This window comes from Ambystoma mexicanum, chromosome 4p (assembly GCF_040938575.1).
Source record: "Ambystoma mexicanum isolate Mex_15411 chromosome 4p, UKY_AmexF1_1, whole genome shotgun sequence".
In the NCBI taxonomy this organism is placed as follows: Eukaryota; Metazoa; Chordata; class Amphibia; order Caudata; family Ambystomatidae; genus Ambystoma; species Ambystoma mexicanum.
Window position 1 is genome coordinate 1,099,767,537 of NC_090927.1, and position 22,898 is coordinate 1,099,790,434.

Sequence of the window (22,898 nt, forward strand, 5' to 3'; positions counted from 1 at the left end):
AACTGTGAAGGCTACACGCAAGGTGGTCTGAAAGCACAGCCCCATTGACTGCAAGAAGACCCGCAAAGGCAGAAAGCAAGCCTCCCCCCACTGTAAAGCACATTTAATCTCACCACTGGGCAACAGTCAATGCCAAAGCAGGATCCCCATCCCTGAGGAATAGCCAACAGCCCAGAGTGGCCGACATTGTGGGGGCACAAGGGGTTGCTGAAATAACACAGAGGAAGCGGTTAGTCCCCTATACAACACAGCTAGAGCTGAACGGAGTTCCATACGGTTAAAAATATATGCGCAACGTAGGATCACCACTACAAACTCTCCTCTGATTTTCCAGGGAGACGCTGATAGGCCAGTGGAACGGGGACCCCAGAACAGGGACCTTGCGGTTAAGCCGGACAGGGACCAGCCTCAAAAGCACTTAAGGAAGCTAGCTAGCAGCAGAGTACAGGGGAAAAGCCTTCTTGTGATCATCTTTCCACCACAAAGCTCTGCTTTGTACTGCACTGCAAAGGCCAGGGCGGAGGCAGCTGTCCTTCCTTGATTTCTGGCGCACTACGCAAGCGGCAAAAGCCGCAGGTTGGACAACTCCAGAGGAGCCACCTAGTAGGCAAAGCATTTAATTCAGAAGACCCAACCCGGATACAGGCCTCCTGAAGCACAACACAAGAAGACGTTCTAGCAGAGGAGACCTGTATCCCAGCGGTAAAGGTGAAAAGCAAACATGGCAAATCTCTAAGCAGATTGATATCACCACGCTAACGAACCAACCCAATTCTGAAAAGCAAAAAAAAGGGGATCAAGTAGAGCTACAGCCTACTAAATCGCCTTTGGGTATCAATCAGCTCCCCGCCTACGCAATCGTTGACTATGTCGGACCTCCAAGACTTGTTAGCAGCTCTGACAAGGGAATTACAAAAGGGGACAGAGGAGGTTATGAGAAAGATATCCACGCAGGATAAGCGGGTTGTAGCAGAGGAAAGCAGAACAGCTGACATTGAGAACAACCTCTGCGAACAATCATTTGAGATCGAAGAGGGCATAAGCAGGATAACAGACCTGGAAGCTAGATGCAAAGCACTTGAAGCTAAACAGGAGGATGTGGAAAACCGCTCAAGATGAAACAATGGGCCTCATTACAGGGATGGCGGTAAGGGTTTACCAGTACCGGTAAGGATACCAGTGCCGGTAAACCCTTACCGCCTTACTATGAGGTCCCTCTGTGGGACCCTACTTTAATGGCTGGTTTTTTCAGCCGTAAAGGACGGGACCCGCAAAGGGACCTTGGAGGTAATTACGGTACCGCAATTTGCAGTACCGTAATTACTGCCTTCCCCATTCCCATTGAGCCCTACGGGGCAAAAATGGGAATGGGGAAGGGCCATGGTGAATGGGGAATTACCACCCTCACACACATCGGAATAGGGTGGTAATTCCGCCATTCACCATGGCGGACTCGGTAAAATACCGGCGGCAACCATGGCGCTAATAGTGCCATGGTTACCGCCGTCCGTGTAATGAGGCCCAATATCTGTCTATGACGAATCGCTGCCTCAGTTGCCGACGCAGACCTGGAGAACTACGTGAAGGACTTATTCAGGTTTATAATAACACTACAGGATGATGCCCCACTTCAAATCGATAGGATGTACCATACTAGATCTCGACAAACATTCTCTACCCCTCCGGATGTCCTAGCAAGAATACATGTCTACAAGGTTAAGGAAGAAACAATGCAGAAGTACAGAACCTCTAAGCACATCCAATTTAGAGGTGCAACTATCCTAATTTATCAAGATCTAGCAAACTCTACTCTCCTAAAGAGAAAAGCACTGAAACACCTCAAAGAATGGTTGCGGGATAAGAAGGTTACCTACCGCTGGGGCTTTCCGACTTCACTAAATTCCACTTGGGAAGGTACTCAGAGACAAATACGCACCCTAAAAGAAGCAGAGTAATTCTTGGTGTCTGGAGAAGAAAGCGGAGAATCTGAGAGAGAATCAGCCTCACAAGAGCCACCGGAAAAACCTACTGCCACCTGAAAATTCTACACTCCAGGATTATTCGCACCACTATGTGCTAGAAAAAGAAATGGCCCTGGCAAAAGAACTAAGCACCTAAGGTAAAAATTGTGGAACTCCCTACGTCTGCAAAAAGTGAAAATCACCTTTCTCACGATTGGGAGTTATGCCGTTAAACTTACAGTTGGCCTAGTTGGCCTCTAGTTTGGTCGGTGGTGGGCTTGAGCCAGATACCCCGTTGGTAGAGGGCTGCTCCCATTCCTGACAGTTGTGGGTAGGGGGAGTTGGAGGGGGGAGGGTTGAAGGGATAGGATGGGGGAGGGACCTCATTCAGGAGGACTAAAGCGACAATAAGGAACAAAACATCAATATCCGAAACAAACCCAGACATGCACAGACATGCACAACCAGAGCAAACCTTCCCCTACCATCTGGGAGGGAGACTACATAAACCTAAAGAGAAGCACACACACTAAGGGAAACCATGGGTTCTGACAATAAGCGCGAAATACGTATGATTACATGGAATGTTCAGGGTCTTAACTCCCCGGCCAAAAGGAGATCAGTGGAACTCTCAGGCTACAGACAGATGAATAGGTTTAAAAAGCCCTACTTTGCAACGTCGGGGGGAAAAGTATGGGGTAGCTTTACTGCTCAGCGAAAAAACTTTCCCCTAACCCAGATCAGTGTAAAAAGAGATCCCCGAGGTAGATTTATTCTGTTAAGGGGTACTTTCTAGAACAACCCCTCACTATTGCGGCTATTTATTGCCCAAACAACGCACAGGAGACATTCCTCCACGACCTAATCCCGAAAATTCTAACTTTCGCTGAAGGACATCTCCTGATAGGCGGGTATTTCAATATAGTCCCAGAGCCGCAAGTGGACAAAATACCTCCCCCTACCAGAGCAGATTTCTCAAGATCCTTCGGGCTGGCCCAATTTCTATGGGAAACAGAGACAGTAGATGTCTGGCGGTTGGCTAATCTGGGAGCCACCGATTTTACCTTCTACTCAAATGCACACAAAGGCTTCTCTAGAATAGATTTGATCTTGACTCCAAGTGCTCTTTTCCCCTGCCTCGAGAGAGTACAAATTCACACAAGCATCCTATCACACCATGCTCCTGTCACTGCAAACTTGCGAATTTTGGGGATTGCCAACCCCCCCCCCAGAGGAAGTGGCTGAGACCCTAACCCACTACTTCAGGTAGAACACAACAAGGGAATCTCCCGTGGCCATGATCTGGGATGCCATGAATCCGGTAATCCGCGGGGTATTAATTAGTGCAGTCGCAGAGCAAAGGAAGATCTCATGACTCCAGGGTTCCAAATTGGAAGAGAAAGTGGCATAAGTGGCATAATTAGAAAAAAGCTATAAGAACTGCCAAACTAGGAAAATGGAGAGGGAGCTTAAAAAAGCAAAGTCAACCCTAGAAATCCATTGGGCAGACAAATCAGCTAGGGCTCTGGCATACGAAAATCAATACTACTACATCAACGGGAATAAAGCTAATTGCATACTAGCTTATAAGTTAAAAAAGGAACACAACAGAAACAACATCCTACAGCTCAGGGGGGTGGACGGCACCCCGCGACATGGGGAGAAGGAGAAAATTCAACTGATGATGGATCATCACAGGGAAATCATGGCTGGTACCCCGATAACATCTGAAATGCAGACACATTACTTCCAATCCATCAATTCCTCTCCCCCTAAAGCCCAACTGGACCCACTGGAGCTCCCAATCACTGTGAAGGAAATAGTGGAAGCGATTAAATCCCAGAAAGATTCAGCCCCATGACCCGATGGACTCACAGCCAAATTTGATAAGGTTTACTCACATATCCTACCCCCGCAACTCACGGCCCTATTGAATTAACTTCTCGCCACAGGCAACATCACCCCATCTATGGCAGAATCCTTGACTATTCTCACCCCCAAACCAGTCAAATATCCTGATCAATGGGCCTCTTATAGGTTGATCACATTGATGAATAATGACGGAAAGATATTCTCCAAGGTTCTTGCCACAAGATTGAGGACTGTACTCCATACATTAATAAACCCAGATCAGACTGGCTTTATCCCTGGCTGAGGCACCCAAGATAACATTAGACGCACAATCGATCTTACAGAATACGCCTCCAGAATGGGGGACAAACTGGCAGTTATCTCCTTCGATGCCCACAAAGCATTGGACCTACTGGACTGGGGTTATCTTAGGAAAATGCTGGCTCATTTTGGGTTTGGCCCTAACTTTGTAGCTTGGGTAATGTCCAACTACTGGAACCCAAGCACACAGCTAAGAATCAACGGCAATTCAACTGATGATGGATCATCACAGGGAAATCATGGCTGGTATCCCGATAACATCTGAAATGCAGACACATTACTTCCAATCCATCAATTCCCTTCCCCCTAAAGCCCAACTGGACCCACTGGAGCTCCTAATCACTGTGAAGGAAGCAGTGGAGGCGATTAAATCCCAGAAAGATTCAGCCCCAGGACCTGATGGACTCACAGCCAAATTTGATAAGGTTTGCTCACATATCCTACCCCCGCAACTCACGGCCCTATTCAATTAATTTCTCGCCACAGGCAGCATCACCCCATCTATGGTAGAATCCTTGACTATTCTCACCCCCAAACCAGGCAAATATCCTGATCAATGGGCCTCTTATAGGTTGATCACATTGATGAATAATGACGGAAAGATATTCTCCAAGGTTCTTGCCACAAGATTGAGGACTGTACTCCACACATTAATAAACCCAGATCAGACTGGCTTTATCCCTGGCTGAGGCACCCAAGATAACATTAGACGCACAATCGATCTTACAGAATACGCCTCCAGAATGGGGGAGAAACTGGCAGTTATCTCCTTCGATGCCCACAAAGCATTGGACCTACTGCACTGGGGTTATCTTAGGAAAATGCTGGTTCATTTTGGGTTTGGCCCCAACTTTGTAGCTTGGATAATGTCCAACTACTGGAACCCAAGCACACAGCTAAGAATCAACGGCAAGAGATCAGATAAGATACACATAACCAGAGGCACGCAACAAGGGTGCCCATTATCCCCAATAATATTTGCCCTATCAATGGAACCATTCACTCTTAAACATTGGCAAAACTCAAACATACAGGGTCTCACAGTGGGTAAGCAAGAGTGGAAAACAGTCATGTATGCTGACGATGTCCTCCTTACAATAACTCAATTAGACAAATCTATGGATCCCATTTGCCACAAAATCGACGGCTTTGGGGAGGTCTCAGGATTTAAAGTAAACAATGCAAAATCAGCTGCTTTAGCGAACAACATCTCATGCAAACAGAGGAACTCACTAGCCCCAGACCTCCCCATCCACTGGGCAGAATCATCCATTGGGCATCTGGGAGTCCAGATTCCCAGGAAAACCGAACAAATATACCAGTACATCTTCCCACTGCTATTTAGGGAGCTTCAAAAAGATTTGGAGCAGTGGCAGAAGCACGAAATCTCATGGTTGGGTAGGCTAACAGCGGTGAAAATAAATATTGTGCCAAGAATAATCTCTCACTGTGCAGTGCTTCCAGTAAACATTCCAGAGGGAGACCTGTTGCAACTACAGAAAAATATCCTGAAATGTATATGGAGGGGAGATAAACCGCATACATCTAAGCACATTATCCTACGCAGTCGGAACCGGTAGTCTGGGGGTCCCAGACATGGCCAGATACTGCTGTGCCGCTCAGCTCTCACACGCATTTGCTTGGGAGACCACAGTAGACCAGCCTTGTTGGTAGCAAATTGAGGAAGCATGGAGCTCTGCACCACTTTCCTCTCTCCCACATATCAAGCATTCACAGAACCCTGTAAATCTAAGCTCCCTCGTAGCCACGAAAAAAACACAGTATCAAACTGGAGAATGGCAGCGCATAAATGGGGTTGCATAGGTACTCTTGGCCCTCACACTGCAATTTGGAATAACCCGGACTTCACACCCACTCCCCCCCCCAACAGCTTTGCAGTCTGGAGGGCCGGCGGCCTAATGAGGATAGCAGACCTTCTAGCTAATGGTACCCCCTCACATTCATAGAATGTAAAGAAAAATGTAACCTCCCAGAGGCTGAGAGATTCCACTACGCACAATTAAGACACTGGATAACATACAGTGTAATTAAAGTGAAGTGGGGGGGGGGGGAACAGACGCCATTAGAGCGAACCATTACAGCATCCCCGCCCAAGGGAAAAATCTCAACTTTATACCGATTATTGTATAAAACAGACCCGAACAGCAACGAAAAATACATACTAAATTGGGAAAAGGATCTGGGTCGCACAATAGAGATGAAAAACTGGGATAAAATATGGTCAAGAATGCATAAAAGTACCAAATGCATCTCAAATAGGGAGGGGGGATACAAAGTGTGTGCCGATACTACGTCACACCCGAACTGCTAAACAAAAGAAATCCAGAAATTCCCTCGAACTGCTGGAGAGGATGCACAGCAACGGGCTCCCTGTTTCATCTGCTCTGGACCTCTCTGAAAGCTAAAGATTTTTGGCGATTAGTACTGGAACAAATTAAACTGATCACAGGCCTAACCCTCCCATGGGACCCGGGCATAGTACTACTTGGAGACACCGGAAACGGATACTTCGACTAACAGGCCAGATAGCAAACCTAGTCACCCATTTACTTCTGGCCACCAAAATCTCGATAGCTCGGCTCGGGAAACACCCGCAAAGGCCGTCTCTACCCATGTGGTGGACAAAATGCTGGGACATTGTTGTTTCGGAGAAAATCACCGCTATGCACTTGGGAAACATGAATTCCTTCCGAAACTCCTGGGGCCCCTTGATGGATTATGCAGAGAAATTCCCAGGTCTGACCCGCCACCCTCCCATTACCCGTTGTCTCACTTAGGGCCTAGGCAACAGCTATGACTGAAGCAGCCCTGGTAAAGACAACCCATGTATCGTAATTGTTCTCTCGTGCATATATGATCTGTTATCTTAACAATGCTCTTTTGTGTCGTCGATGTTGATGTGAACTCTCTTGAAAACATCTAATAAAAAGTTTTGTTGAAAACAAAATAAGGCACACATCATGGACAGCCGTACTCAATGTGAATGGAGGATAGGCCATGGGTAACGTGCTGGTCTTGGAATCAAGACCACGACGAGAAATAGAGGTTCAAGTCCTTAATCTGCACTTAGAAACCAAACTGAGGTATCAAGTGTGTTATGAATAATCTATTACAATTACATTAAAAAAATTACCTGCCACTATAACAAACAATTAAACTCTATACATTTAGCTACCCCTCCTCCTACTGTGCTAGCCCATATAAAGATCTGCATTTTGAAGCTGACCATACAGTTATGCACTGTGCATTGCAACTTATAAAGTACATCACCTACTCTACATGTGTTCTCCACTTTTCCTGAGCTGCGCAATGCATACAAGAATCATCAGCCCAGAGATGAGTGCCAAGCTGAGGGTGCTTCTTGACAGACTGCATTCCTTTACTAAAATCCAGCAATGGCTTGTGACTGCCTTGTATGGTCTTGTCATGTATTGCTACACCTGGGGAAGCTCACCCACATAAGAGGAGAGTGAAACATGTGGAAGAGTAAGTGCGGTGTGGGGTGTAGCACGGTATAGTGTAAGAGGTGGAGGAGCTGTGGGGCGTTGTACTCTATACTGTTGAGGTGGGGGGATCAAAATGTTACTATTTTTAATATAAATAAATGAGCCCTTATAACATGTGCTGGGTAAGTAATTATTGAAGACATCAATGTCACATTTTTACAACAGCAGACAACAATTGGTTGGTGCTAAACACAAGATTAGTATTCTTGCTAAGGGTTAAGGGAGCCATGTTTGGCTCAGAGAAAGGGCTGCTAGAAACACGAGGACCATAGGTCCCCATGTCAACTTTCTTAGTGTGTAGGGTGGCAGGGTGAGAACCACTGCAAATGCCACTCTTAACGTGCGTAAGTGCTGTGCTGAGTGACCCGCTGGTACGTTCGCCCATCGGGGCAGCGAACGACATTTGTCAGGCACCTGCCAGGTGATCAGGGCAGGGTTCAGTATCCCGGGTCATTATGCCCAGATGTCTACCGCAGTGTTTCCCACATCACGGCGGTGCACACAGCCACACACCTCAATGAAATGTCGCCCCCTCGTCTACACTAATCTGTTGTTGAAGCAGCTCCATAAATTTAGTTTCAGAATGGACTGAAACCCTGAAAGGGTGTCTTCATGATGAAATGAGGAGCAGGAAAGATAAAAGGTGGGGTGTGGATTGCTCAAAGTGCCAAACAAGGCTAAATGTACTTTCCCTTGGCTCAAAGGGGCTTTCGCGGCAACAGGAAGGTGAAGGGAAGCATGCTGACCATGAAAGAAAGTTTGGGAGGTGGACGAGATGGGCAGTTCATTACACTGTAATCTCGAATTGTATTTATCCCTGGCCCCTTGCTAGCTAATCATCTCTACCCCCAACTCACGGAAAAGCTGTGTGCAACAGCTAAATAAGGAAACTAGGGAAACCGGTGGTACGCAGTGTTAATATCATGTTACGGGTTGTCCTTCCAGAGATAGGTTGGGCTGCCAGTGATTAACATATGCACATGGTGTGAGCGGTTCCCACACGGAGTCTCCTGGAGCCAGAAAAGTATCGCCACTAACAGCTATTTTCACGACTAAATGTAGAGGAAGGGCAGAGGGGCTGTCTTTCTGGAGTAAGGCCGGTTGACTGATTTGTGCCCTAATATTTGGTTTTACATAATTTGGTATGATTTGTGGGATGAGTGTCAGAAAATTGTATTTGTTTAGTTTTGTAGGTAACTTAAAAATCTATGAAAAGATATATGTCTTGGCCACATGGGCCTGCTTTGATCATGTTCTGCCTTCTTGCGGCACACCGAGTCACACAAGTCACACAAGGGAGACGGACAGGGGAAGGTGGGCGTTGCCTTTGTGGAATACGGTAGATTGAGACATTCATTTTTGGAATAATTTACATTTTGACATATCGGCCATGATTTCTAGGATGAGTGTCAAATAATAAATAATAAATTTGCTAACATCCTTAGAAAGCGGATTCCGAGTGAAGTGAAATGACATTTGTTGTGGCCTTGTGAGCTCCATTTGATTGCCTGGTCATTTTATGTCGCATTGGGACAAACAAGCCCTTCGTGGTCTCCATCTATGGCCTTGCATGCCTGTCGCTGACCCACCCCGGTCAGCAGATTTCCTGGCTTGTCTTGTCACACAGGCCCTCCCATGGCCAAGTGTCATGCTTCCTTGAGTCAGAGTCATACCCTTGTGTCACCACAGAAGCCACGTGGACACGAGACACGACGCTGCGACCCTCCCACCTCCATTGTTCCTGCAGGGCTGATTTATAAGATGCAGGTCCAACCAGACCAGTAAATAGGTTGAACGGGGTTATGAGCAGGATGTCGATAGGAAAGGTGAAGTTGGGAACCCCGGAAAAGAGGTTCAGAAAAAAAAACGGTTGGATAGATAGGGGGATATATTGAACGCCGGATTTGTGGTTTTTTCCGGCGCCTGGCTCCACGGGGGATTACGAGCCCGGTGTTCCTGGAAGTCAAGCGTCAGAAAAATGTAAATCCCCATTCCCATTGAGTCCTCAATGGCAATGGGGATGATGGATGCACCGGCACCGTTAGTAACGGTGCAGGTGCTTCCCGGAAAATTGGCGGGCGGGTGCCTTCTCACCTGCCAGTTCAAGCCTGGCGGGCGGGACATCAGATGCCCGCAGACTCAGAATGTACGGGTCCGGTAACAACGGTGCCGGTAGGCTTACTGGCACCATTGTTACCGGACCGGCATGCTCGTAATGAGGCCCAATGTAGCAGTTCTCCAGCAAGTATAAAGTATAGCATGTGTAAAGCTTAACACATACTTGACATACCTGTCTGCATGGCACAACATATGTCCTTTGGCAATTGCAGACATGACAGTACAAAAAACGATACGCGGAAAACACTGAGGTTTTAAATCGTTCTTCAACTAATCCCATTCCAAAATCGCCCACCATGTCATTAAAAAGTCCAGTCATGACGGGTTCCAGCCCCAAGTAGATGTGTACCTGTCCTATTAAGTCTAGTGGGCTATTTTTAACTAATGTGATTTTATGTACGATCGTTAAATGAATAAGTGAATGAGAATGGTATAAATGAGATTGAAGTGGATGAGTGATGAATTTCGGTATGTCCTTGTGATTTTTGCACAACACAAGTCACTTTAATGTTTTGAGACACAATGTTATGGGCTCTCAATTATGAGTCTTATACACATTGCTATTTTGAATCCAAAATATTCACAGGAACTTCTAGTAGCATACTAGTCCTGTAAATATATTATTGAACTTGAATGAGTCTCGAAATTATAACTTTATAAAAAAAACTGTTTGCATAATGATAATAACAATTAAAATATGTATTTGTTTCATCAAATGAAGTAATGTTCTAGCTTTTTTTGCAATCTTGGTAAGATGCTGATGGCTTGAGACATCTCCCCCCAGTGTACACAAGAAAACGGTTCTTTGGAGTCACAGGCTCTATTGTTCAAAATGTAAAGGGTTAGCCCCCTTTGATGAGGGTCCGCCTGAGACTCTTCACAACCACACTCTACCTCTTTATGTGGTGCTGTGGTTCCTGTCCTAGTAAGTCCCATTTGTCAAGTCGTATTCTGCAGGTCTTTACTAAAACGTTATCAGAGGAATAAACAAATGGAACGTGTCACGGAATGTGTTGACTTCACACACTCATCCATGCATCTTGCACACATTGATCCCCAAAATCACAACTTCTGAATTCAGTTTCTGTGTCCCTCCTCCAGCAATTACGAGCACTTAACTGGAGCCCCTGCGCGAGACGACGAACTCAGAAGCTTACAACGGCTTGCGATGAATGCTGAGATCTCCAGGATCCGGCAAGGCTTAAATCCCCCTGCATTGGACGGCCTGAAGCATGAAGGAGGGGTGAGCAGTTTAATCAAGCAAAGGGAAATTTGGGAATACCACACAAAAGAGACCCAGGGTGTAGAGGCCTACTGGGAAATCTCCACAGTTCCCTATTGGCCAGTCCACCACTGGAAGGAGCCATAGCCTATGTCTCTCCAAAGAGTCACCATGTGCAACGCGGTGCCCACGTGCCACGGGATTGTCAGCCACCAACATCCGTTAACTAGTATAGAGCACAGACGCAACCCACTCGTTGACTGGCAGCACCAGTGTTTGTTGTTACCGTTTACTTTAGCTTGCAGCGAGTGTTTCAATCATTGACCCCATGTTGTGGTGAGGCCTCGTATTTCTTGAGCTCCTGCAAGATGGTAGATTGCCGGGACTCTGGGAGAAGTCCTTTCTTTTTCACTGCACCATGCATTGGTCATGTTCGGCACAGTTTCCTGGCTATCCCATGATGGCTAACGCCACAGCTTCCTATCCCCAAAATGGGAGTGGACTTGCACCACTCCTAGCAGATGTTTGCCACTTATGACACAAAGACTTCCACTGAGCTCCATCAAGTCACCTCTATCCTGGCCTGCAGTATGTACTCCTATTCCAAAACCTGGATACCCAGAGCGGTCCAGCGATTCACCTCTATGCTGACCTGAAGTAAACTCTTCAATTCTATTGCCTGGACACCCACATATATCTGGCGATTCACCTCAAACGGCACCAGCCACGGCATGCACTCCCATCCCATTACAAAGTCAGTCTGAGAGTCCCAGCGATTTACCTCAATCCTTACCTGTAGTGAGCACTCCTGTACTACTACCATGGCATCTAAAGAGAACCAGCGATTCACCTCAGTCCTGACCTATAGTATGCAGTTCGATCCCACCACCAATGCACCTGCAGAGCTCCAGAAATTCACCTCTATCTTGACCTGCAATGAACACTCCAATCTCATTAGTCGGACAACGACAGATGTCCAGTGATTCGCCTCAAATCTCACCTGCCACAGTATGCACTAAAGTCCCTGCACTGAAGATCCCTGCTCAGGGGAGCAGAACACCATGGAGACCCAGACACCCGCACCAAATTTCCAACGGCACTTGGAAGAACAGTACCTGCAGCCAAAGATGGCTACCACGTTTTTGCTGCAACATCCCCAAGGCCTGCTAGCCGAGAAATCACCTTCCAGCATGCAGCGTTCCGATTGGCAACAGGTGACAACATACAGGAGGGCCCGGCAGAGCCGGAAGGTGAAGCCGGCCCTAACTGAAGGCCTCTATTTAAGGCCAGGATCTCCTGCCTTGTCCTGTCATAGCATGGAGGGGCTCTACGCCCTTCCCGCAGATCTGCTCTACAACTGGAATCCAAATCCAGCCATGACTGATACACTGCTGACGTTGATGTTCCTCGTGTCAGGTAAGAAAGCCCACTGTCACCCAAATCCTCACAACAGCCCTTCCAACCTCAATACGTTTCCCTCCCCATCTCCCACCCTACACGGTCATGGTACTGAAGCAGACGTGGAATTGTTTTTATGGGTATATTAAAACATGCTCTCTGACTAACTCTTCTGCCAACAGCACACACAGCTGAGGTAGCCCCCTGTCTCTCTGGGTGGGGTTTTGCCAGCATGTGCGTCTATGATCCTCCACATCGCTTGGCATCATGCGTCTAACATCTTCTTAATGGAGCTTGAACCAATGCTCGATTGTTCCCCTTACATGCATGCACGATCATGCACGTCTACTGTGCCCAAAATGGCGCGAGCATGCAGAGTTTTCCTTGTCTGAATGCCCCTAGCCACACTGGGTATGGCTTTAGTGGCATGTGTACTACAATTTACTCGTTACTATGCCTATGATTGCTCCTCTGTGATCCCCTATGCTCAACCATCATACCTCAATATGGACCCAGGAATCAAGGCATATCTCTTGATATATCGTACACGACAATTATTCTCATTACTCATGTACCTAAATACAACTATACTGCAATGCTGTATGCTAGTTATTATTCAAGACTTCTAAGCTCCATGACATCCCTGCTGTCTCAACTATCACTGTCATGCACTGTATTATGACCTTCCTTATGCTAACCTGAACATCTGATGTAGCCCCCATACCATGAGGTGGGACTTTTAAATAAATGTTGCTTCCTTATGCTTATACCTGTTTTGACCTGGCAGCCTTTATACTGTATATGAAACCTACCTTGTCTGGAACTACCTGTTTTGCATATGCTTGTCTACCTGCCTGCTGTAGCCCCCCTTAGCATGAGGTGGGGCCTTGCCAGTCTGGGTACTCACACCTATTTTGTCTCATATGCTTGTCTGCCTGCCTGATGTAGCCCCCATACATGAGGTGAGGCTTTGCCACTCAGTGTACATACACCTATGTTGTCTCATATGCTTGTTTGCATGCCTGATGTAGCCCCCCATTCTGGAGCTGCGTGGAGAGGCTGTCTGGCCTGAAGTCAAGAACTGAAAAGTCGAGGTCACCTATCTGCTCTGAAGAAGAACATGTGTGCGGAGGATGAATTCTCTCACGTAAAGGTGCAAGAAATAACACATAATATGCCAGGTTTTAATTAATTAAACCATTTAAAAACTTGCAGAATGAACAGAATCGTGGCCTCTTGTCACGTGAATCAAGGATGGAAATAGGGCCTGAACTTGAAATTCCAGGCACAATAGCGAGTGCCTTCATTCCTGTGCATTCCCAGGACAAGAATACAATGCAAGGCCAAGTACAAAGAGAATGTCATTGCAGATGGCATGGGTGATGAGAGATGCTGGGCTAATTGGGTGGAAGGGCAGCCTCATGTCCTATCTACTTGCATATGGGTCTTGGCTTAGGTGCTGCTAATTGAACCGAATGTTCCAGACATGGCACAAGCGTGCCAACCAATTGTATTAGTCCATATAAAGATGGACCTTATAGCATGAAAAACCAATAAAATACTGTGTAACTGATTTGTCTTAAAATGACACGTTCAAAGAGGTACGCATGAGTTGTCCACCTGATATCAGACAGCCAATAACAAACCTAGCTCCAATATGATTGTATAGCTAGATGTGTCCTTTAACCAATCCCAACCCTTGATAGGTTTTTCACTATTGCCACGTAGTATGACGTTACTCTGATAAATAAAGTAGTATATCATTGTATTTTTTGCGGAAATCACTGTGAGAATGAGCATACGTCTGTTGATGTTCGTTGTAAGCTCCCTATTTTAGATGATCGTTCATAAAACAGCAACTTGCCATCTTCTTGAGTTTGTACGGTTATTTGAACTCAGAATTATTCTGGTGTAATCCCATCCGGTATCAGATGCACATTCCAAGGCCCATAAACTCACTCTCAAGACACCCAGAGGGGTCCAGCAATTTATCCCCATCCTGAAGTGATGAGACCAACCATGTAGGAAATGAAGGAGACTCCATGTAAGTGCATGAGGCAGATAGCGATAGATAGCGAGGCAGATGGACACCTAGATAGGCCGATTCATAGATAGATAGATAGAAAGATAGATAGATAGATAGATAGATAGATAGATAGATAGATAGATAGATAGATAGATAGATAGATAGATAGATAGATAGATAGATAGATAGATAGATAGATAGATAGATAGATGGTGCACACCACATATTGCACAGAGGACATACCAGACATAACCCAGTGTGAAATGTTCTGTGTGCAAGATGTGGGCATTGTGAAGTGACAGTATAACATGGGATGGGTTAGCGGGCGAGGAGAGGTATTTCGGAAAGTGGGGAGAGGCGGGCCTGGAAGGGGGCCAATGTACTACAGACCAGGGTGCGGGAATGGTCGGTGTTCTGAGTTGTCCTGTAGATAATGTGAGAAGGGAGCCAGGTAGGGGAGGGCAAACAATAGGGTGGGGTTTCCGGAGATGTCCCCCAGAGAGGCAAGGAACAGATTGGGAGGTGGGCCAGTGGAAAATCAATCCCTTTTGCAACACCCTATAGCATGATAGGCACGTGAAATGGGGGGGAGGGGGGCAGTGGATTGATTTTGCAATCTAAACATAGAACCATACAAATAGACATAGATGGATGGATAGATAAACACTATTTGTCAATCTTTTCATGCAGCTGGAGACTTTATTCTCCTTGGAATGCTGAATATTGTAAGGATCTTGAAAGGGTGAGCGATAATCTCACCCGACCACATGTATGTCCAATGCTGTGCCTCGAAAATGCTTTAAGGAGAGCAATGGGTTTGTCTTTTTAGGCTTATTCATAAACCACTAATACTCTTTATTCTTATCAGCAAATAAATACCTTTTTCTTTTTATAATAGCCTCTAGTCTTCCTTAATGCTTCAGCACATTGACAGTTTCGAATATAGCAAGAACCAATCACGGGTCGATTTGGTTTTTCAACGTTCCGCTGGAGGTAAGATATATGTATTTGATCTGTCATTCCAACTATTTACATGTTTCACAACAAACCTTGGCCTGGTAGGGCTACGCCCAATTATGTATTTCAATGATTCTTGGTGTCATAGGGCTGATTTACCCATTAAAGATTGCTGAGTTCCATCCTAAATCTTTGAAAGTTTTTTACACGCTATATGTCTTGGAACGGGGAGCTTGGTGACTTAGGTGTGCCCCGAAACCTGGGGAACTGTGGAATCTGATAATGACAAGAAGGTGAAAGGGCTACTTTAATGTGATTCCGTGTTTTGTGGAATGCCAGTGTAAGGAGAAAAGGCTCAGGGTAGATATGAGCGCGCGGCCCAGACATTGTAGGCTTCAATGTTTTTTGCGTCTGACTACAGCAGCTTTTGATTGAGAATAGATAGGAGCAGAAGTGAAGGTAGCGCTGGATTACCGACAAATATTCGAATCCGAAATGACCGAGGGAGAAAAAAATGAAAGTTATTTTTTCGAAAATAAGTTCCGGTTTTGTCTCCCATGGACATTTCGGACCACCCCCTGCCCTCACCCACTTACCTTCTGAAGGCACACAGTGAAGAGTACCGCCACCTTCACGCACATGGAAGGGAACGGAGGGTCCTTTCCTTTTTTTTGTAATTTTGTTTTTTCGTTCGCTTGTCCCCTACTTTCCTTTTATCGAAGCGGGTGACACCCCTGCAACTCCTGCTCCCTTTGATTGACATTTTCGGGATTCTTCTTTTTTTTCGACGCCATTTTCGGCGTTTTCTCTTTTTCATTTTGTTTTTTCCGTTCTTTTCTTCGGATCCCCCACCTCATTGCTTCAGCAGAGCTTGGGAAGGAACAAATCCACACACTGGACCTGAAGGGAGCAAATCCATCTTCGAAGATGGAGCACGGCTGAATGATGATGGCTAAAGGATCATCCTCACAGAGCCTTGTTGAGATGTTAGGAAACATTTCACATCGAAATTCTTCCAGGCCTTGTGCACGCGGTCCTCAGGATAAGCACCATACTGACAAGACGCAATTCCCTTACTCATCTCTTCATTATATTTTCAACATATAAAATGATATACATGTATTTACTCAAAATCCTTTTCCTTCTTTTAACACCCTTTTTTAGCCGAGCTAACCTTATACAGCCAGGAAGGATTCTAATAATCAAAGCTGTCCATGCACATCCTGGTAAATTGTAGTTGGTAGATGGCACAAGTGTATGTGTGTATAAGTACCAATGAAATACAGTATAGCGTTTTTCATTGATGGTTTATTTCAGAGTACATTTTACCGGAAAAAAAACTCATCGAAATATATAGGGGGTTGGAAAAGTATATATAAGGGGTTGGGGTGGTCGGGAATAGGTAAACAACAATAGGGGATGGGGAGCCTGTAGGGGAGGCACCCCCCACCGCAAATACTCGGAAAAAACCCATCGAACTTTCACCCATCAATGAAATTACATAGAACCACAAATACACTTATCATATTAGTAATTCATGTTTCCATATGTGATCCACGGATTGAAAAGTCTCCTATATAAGGCTACCCTACCATGACTGCATAGTGAGGTTTTTATAAAGATGCCTTGCCCAGATGAAAGTCCTAAATTAAGATGAATACAGAACATTAACATATTGGCATAAGGAACATGTGACAAACAATATGTCACTCAATGTTGTGATAATAAAATAAAGGCGACTGTATGTATTGGTGTTTTCGCTGCTCTTTGCATTACAGAATAAGAGGTTGATTAGTAAAGCTGCAGGTCTAATGAGTGAGAGAGGTGAAAGGTTTAGAAAAGTTGAAGTTCTCTATAATCTTGCATGGTGGTAATTCTCTACAATTGAACTATGAAATGCATTTTTAGTAAATACAATGTTTTTTGATAACTAAGGCAAATTAAGCCTTTTCAGGGTAAAAGATGGTTATCACGTGGTTCACATACACTAAGAATCATTTCTAAGCGAAACATCCTTTGGACCCAGTTGTTCTTGGTGCTAAAATAAAGCCTGGGGTTCTCTCCAATCATTAACTTGGTTGTGAAACATCCCTGAAGTAGCCGGGTGCATTTAATAATAATAATTTGCCATTTATATAGCGCTACGAACGCTCAGGTATCTGAGCGCTGCTTATTATTGCCTAATACCTCGGAAGGATGAAAGGCTGAGTTTGGCCCCACCGGGATTCGACCCTGCGTCAGCAGGCTCTGCACTAAAGCGAGCGCTCTACTCGTTGTGCCACGTAACCAGCGTTGCATCCTTGCACCTCGCAACACTTCCTCCGCACAGCATGCAGATATTTCCATGAGTGCATACGAGTTTTCTGTTTCCGGTATCTGCTGTATGTTTGATCTTGGGTTAGATTATCTAATCCCAAAACCCTGAAAACATGCCCAATAAAGCACTGCGTAATTCTTCACCCATGTTGACACAATCCTTTCCACAGTGCAGCGTGATCCCCATTTTACATTTTGCCACAGGGCCTCATCACGAGTTGGGCGGTAGACCTTAAATGCGACGGTAAAGCTTAGAGCTGGGGGTAAACACGTTGGAAAAATGCAGGCGGCAATTGCGCCAAAAATTCCCCATTGGAACCAATGGGGAATGGGGAATTATATTTACCGCTCAGCCAGTGATCCAGCGGTAATACCGCCGGACGTGTGGGCGGTAACGCAAATACAGTTCAGCGTTATCCCAACTCGTGATGAAGCCCACAGTGTCTTAAACCGGGCATGCTTTTGAGTGCCCACCATCCAAATGACTGTCTTGAGAAAACCTATACCCGCTGGGCCGCTGACCAAGCTGCCAAGTGGCCCCATGTCAGGTGTGACACCTTGGGCCCTTTCTGATGTTTCCCTCGGCCTGGTGTGATGGGTTGGCCTATACTTATAATGGTAAAAACAGCATCAAAAGTCTCCACGTGTATAGTTTTCGCGGAAAAACTTTCAGGACGTTGCAAAATATGACGTTAACTTGCGCAGCGCCCGTTGCCGCGTAGCCTTCCGTCATGTGCTGCACCTCTAGCCAGCCGTGGCTTTTTAGTCCAAACTTTGTTGCTTCCAGTGGATTTTAGGCCCTTACTTATGAGGAGGGAAAATGTAATTATAAATACCAGAATGCTATCATAATAATGTGTTTCTTATTTTGCGCGTTAAGCCAAAGAGCTTTACATAGGACATATCTACATACATTGCTATTATTATTACCCAATCCACACTGCAACTCATTTAATGACCGAGGAAGGATGAAAGGCTGAGCTGGCCTTGCTGGGGTTTGAACTTGCAAACTGCAGATCAAGCACAGGCCACAGCAACAAGCGTTTAACCCACTGATCTATCTTACCAGCGGCGCTATGTACTGTTGGAAGAAAAGTCAGGCGTGGCAAGTATTGCATGGCGCCACCTTATACAAACAAACGACAGAGCAAGACGAGCATACTACAATTGTCTGGTATAACATTTTAGAATAAGGTTTGTGATTCTACCCCACAGTGCATAGCATGCATCTGTCACAGATGAGTCTTCGAAGCGCTGCAGGTTGTCTTCAGTTTGCATTTCTCCACAGCTCTGCGTGAGATCCATAATCGCATGTGATGCGAATGGTTGTCTGGCGATCTTTGTGTGGGGAACTGTGTTCCCGAAGTGGTCCATGCTGTGGTGTTTTGTCCAGTCAGGGTATTCTTTGGCGCCCCAAACATACCCGGGCTCTGGTAGTAGGCCACTGTGGGGCAATGCTATGTGCTGGCTGCCTGAAAGTGGTTCCACTTAGCCCTGGCCCAGGCACCTGAGGCTGGATTCGTGTCTGAGCCGAGAGGGAGGAAGAAGATGGTATGTTCCACTGGACCTTTGCTGCCAAATGGTTGATTCCATGATCTTTGATGGCAGATGGGTGCGCAGTGCACAGTAGGTGTGACAGGTGTGTCTGAGATAATGTGGCAATGTGTAGTGGGCAAGTACACTGGGTTATGTTTGTGAGGGGCGTTGTTGGTGTTGTCTTGGGTCAAGGAGTGTGTTCAGTGCAGTATCTTCTGCGTTGAGTTGTGTAGTAGGTCTTCTGATTTTATGAAGTGCTGTTCAGGAGAAATGAGGACTGTTTTCGTTGGTGAAAGTGTCACTTCGGCGCACTGGCCGGGTTCTGTTCTGCTGGCATAAAAACCAGTCAAAAGTGTTATAATAATCTGGTGTTATACTCCCAAATATGCAGCTGTTCTGGGAGTTTCATAGTCATATGCAAACACTGGGGTGTTATACAAACACTCAAATATCAAACCAGATCAATTGGCTCGACAGCTATTACAGGGATTAAAAGGGTGTTTTCTCTAAATAATTACACACTGCCTATGCACACGCCTGCACAGTCTCGTGCCAAGGCAAGGGAACACACCCAGCTCCAAGTCAGGCAGGTCCTGCCTCCCATGAAAAGCAAGACATCTGAGGCCGGCTATGCAGCGAGAGTGGGGGGTGGGGAGGGTGAGTGGGGGTTTCACCTGGCGTTCCAGCTTGGTGGGGGTCCAGCACCAGTAAGAAGATCAGCCCTGAAACTTCCTCCCGCCCTTTGTGTTATGGCCACCTGGCTGCAGGTGTAGCGGGAGGTGCAGAGCAGCTGCTGCGCGAGCACATGCCATGCTATGCCATGGATGGATGCAGGGGCGTGATACATGGTGGCCCATGCATGTCAATGTGAATCTCTGAAATGTAAGCCAAGGGTTAACCCACGCGCTTGTTCCCTGGGCCCCCAGGGCCTCTGGGTCTGAGACCGGAAGCTAACCAGGCAGGGTCACGTGGAACCAGGCTCCCCGCCAGCCCATTCCCTCCCTCGTGCATGCCCCCAACAGCATTCTGCTCCACCCCAAGGAGAGGGCGCTCGAAGTAGGAGCGTAGGAGTGCTGTATTCTCTCTAGCCAGTTTTCGCATCTAAAAACCAACGAAATGTTCAATTTCTCAGCCCAACAATAGCACTAAGCACTTGTCAAGCAACACATTGCAATGATGAGGAGGTGTCTGGCCACAAAATGAAAGAATGAGCAGAGAAAATTGACTTTTTCACAGTAACGTAAAACCATATAAACCGATCCCTATTGACTGGTAAAGGAACAACTCGAATCTGGTCCAGTTTTTTGAAGTACTATTATCAGCCAGGGAAAGTTGTAGCATGCCCACCATATCTCACAGAATACAGTTAGCATTGGGCATATCGCAGAAAGGTTTTGCAACTTGTGGCTCTTCGGGTGTGTTAATCTACGACTCCCATGATTACTCACCATTTACTATGCTGGTCAGAGCTGATGGGAATTGTAGTTAAAAACCTCTGGAGAGCCAAAGGGTGCAGACCCCTGACATAGGGAGAAGCTGTTAATGATGGCAAAAGACATTCTCTTCTGTTATATAAAACGTACCTTCTGTTCAGCCTGGAATGTCATGTTCCCCTTGTCACCAGGTGCAGTGACCGCACCGCAGATGTAAAATGAACAGTAGCAACTCCACCTGCTCCCTCACATGGAAATCAAACACTGCAAACCAGTTCCTGCCTGCTGGGTGTGTGGCGCAACCAAGACGCGGGGTGGATGGAGCATGACAGGTGAGCATGACAGGTGAACATCGAAATGGGACTATTTTCTGTGCTAGTTCCAGGTGCACGTCCACCTTCCTGCCCAGATCGCCATGTTAAATGCTTCTGTTCACAGGCGGGCAGGATAGGTGGGTGGTCATGTTGTGGCTGCTTTCAGATCTGGTGACATCATTTTCTCTGCCTCAGACGAAATGTCGTGTGCACAGTCACACTTTGCAAAAGGCACCAGAATGGATTGCCGTTTGAAGGGCCAGCTTGCTGCCTCATGGTAGATCCTTGCTACGTCCCGCAGCTGTCTAGAATGGCCTTGCTGAAGAGGTGTGTGGAGCCATTTCAATATGATGAGTGGGGGCCCTGCTTGATTTGAGCAGAAACCAGTTGGAGGCACCCTTGAGTACATAATTATAATGGCTACAAAGAAATACAGCATAGGGTTAATATGCCTCTGAGTATCACCATATGACCACCCAGCAGGGAGCCAAAACATGAAAGGCTCACTGTAAAGCTATAAATCCTTCTTTGTCAGCAAGTGGCTGATGTGGCGGAACCAGTGTTAAAAGGCAGCGAGGTCATAATAATTCTGCATATCCCGAAGGAAGTGGCGGTCTGGTCTGCGGGGCTCCACCAAAGGCAGCTTGTAAGGCGAGTGCTTCAAAGCGGACATTTAAAGCCCCAGAACTAAAAATAATCTCTCACATGTCAGGTGTAGATAACTCATGTCACGTCAGGTGTGATAACTCATGTCGTGATAGGTTATCCTTGAACGTTTGGTACTTGTGGTCTGCAAGTCATCTATATTTTGGAATATCTTTGTAGTTGTTAAATAAGCAATTACAGTGAGGAGAAGAGGTTTTTCTACTGAACTGTGCATGATTCAGGGCCATTGCAAGGAACTAAGTATCTCAGGCAGCCCGCCATTCTGGTGCACCCCACCTGCCTCTTACTCTCTGACAATGGAAAAAAAAGTTGATGTTTTAGGGACAACATTTTGTCCTGTGGTGACACATTAAGTAGCCACCTAGCATAGCCTTATTGGGGGACTGGCCTTGAACACCATTAAACCACAAACATAACGTTCTGAATGATGGAAAATGCTCAATTTATTTTAGGGATGTAATTTCACCAGCATGCCAGGGGTAGCGGAAGTGACATCACACGACCCTTGACCCCCCTTAGGGCATCACAGGAAGTGATGTCATTTGATCCCCCTCCCCAAAACTGACATCAAGGGAAGTGATGGAATACAACCTTTCAACCCTTGATAAAGCAGGAAGTGACATCACATAGCATTGTTCTTAAGTCTGCTATGAAAAATATGGTTACGTTATCACTGTAATGTGATATACATTTCATACAAGATTGGATCATCATATGTATCATTAATATCGATGTGTACAGGCCCATATTACCAAATTACCGTGAATGCAAGAAGACGTCCAAGACCAAATGATAATGATGCGTTATTATATAGCACTTACGCTTAAGCATGCTCCTTGCCCCAGGATACTGCAATGTCCCACTTAGAGACAAGAAAGCCAGTATTTAAGAAAAAGTATCACCAAACCTCACTGTCTTCCATATTCCCAACAGGAATTTGCCAGTTTGGGGCCTGGCTGGATTGTTCAACCCCCAGCTTTGGAGAGCTTCGCCAGCACCCGTGCCGCGGGAAGGCAACATGGCAGAAACCAGAGCACATCTTGAGATTTCCATCAGCATGGATCAAAATGCAGGTAATTTGTACTGTGTGTGTTGAGGCTGCAGAAAGAAGCAGCAGATGGTGAGATAAGAAATTGTTTCTTTTCAAGTTTCTGGGTCTTTACATGTCCCCATTCTCACCCTCATTTTCTATCACTTGCAAATTGCATGAAAAGGACTACCAGGGACTTATTGCAATTCTATGTGTTCACAT

The 22,898-nt window shown here is 46.0% G+C and overlaps 1 protein-coding gene across 2 annotated transcripts in view; it reads right to left on the reverse strand.

Moving 5' to 3' along the window:
* ENPP3 (ectonucleotide pyrophosphatase/phosphodiesterase 3) overlaps positions 1–22,898 on the reverse strand; it is a 759,459-nt gene that overhangs the window by 627,237 nt on the left and 109,324 nt on the right. The window contains exon 1 of one of the 2 annotated variants that reach the window (XM_069606686.1): positions 20,817–20,931. The exons of the other annotated variant lie outside the window; for it this stretch is intronic. Coding sequence (XP_069462787.1) covers positions 20,817–20,840 — 24 coding nt within the window. The 5' untranslated portion in view covers positions 20,841–20,931. Of the gene's footprint in view, positions 1–20,816; positions 20,932–22,898 lie in introns of those variants that run through there. 2 annotated transcript variants of the gene reach the window in all.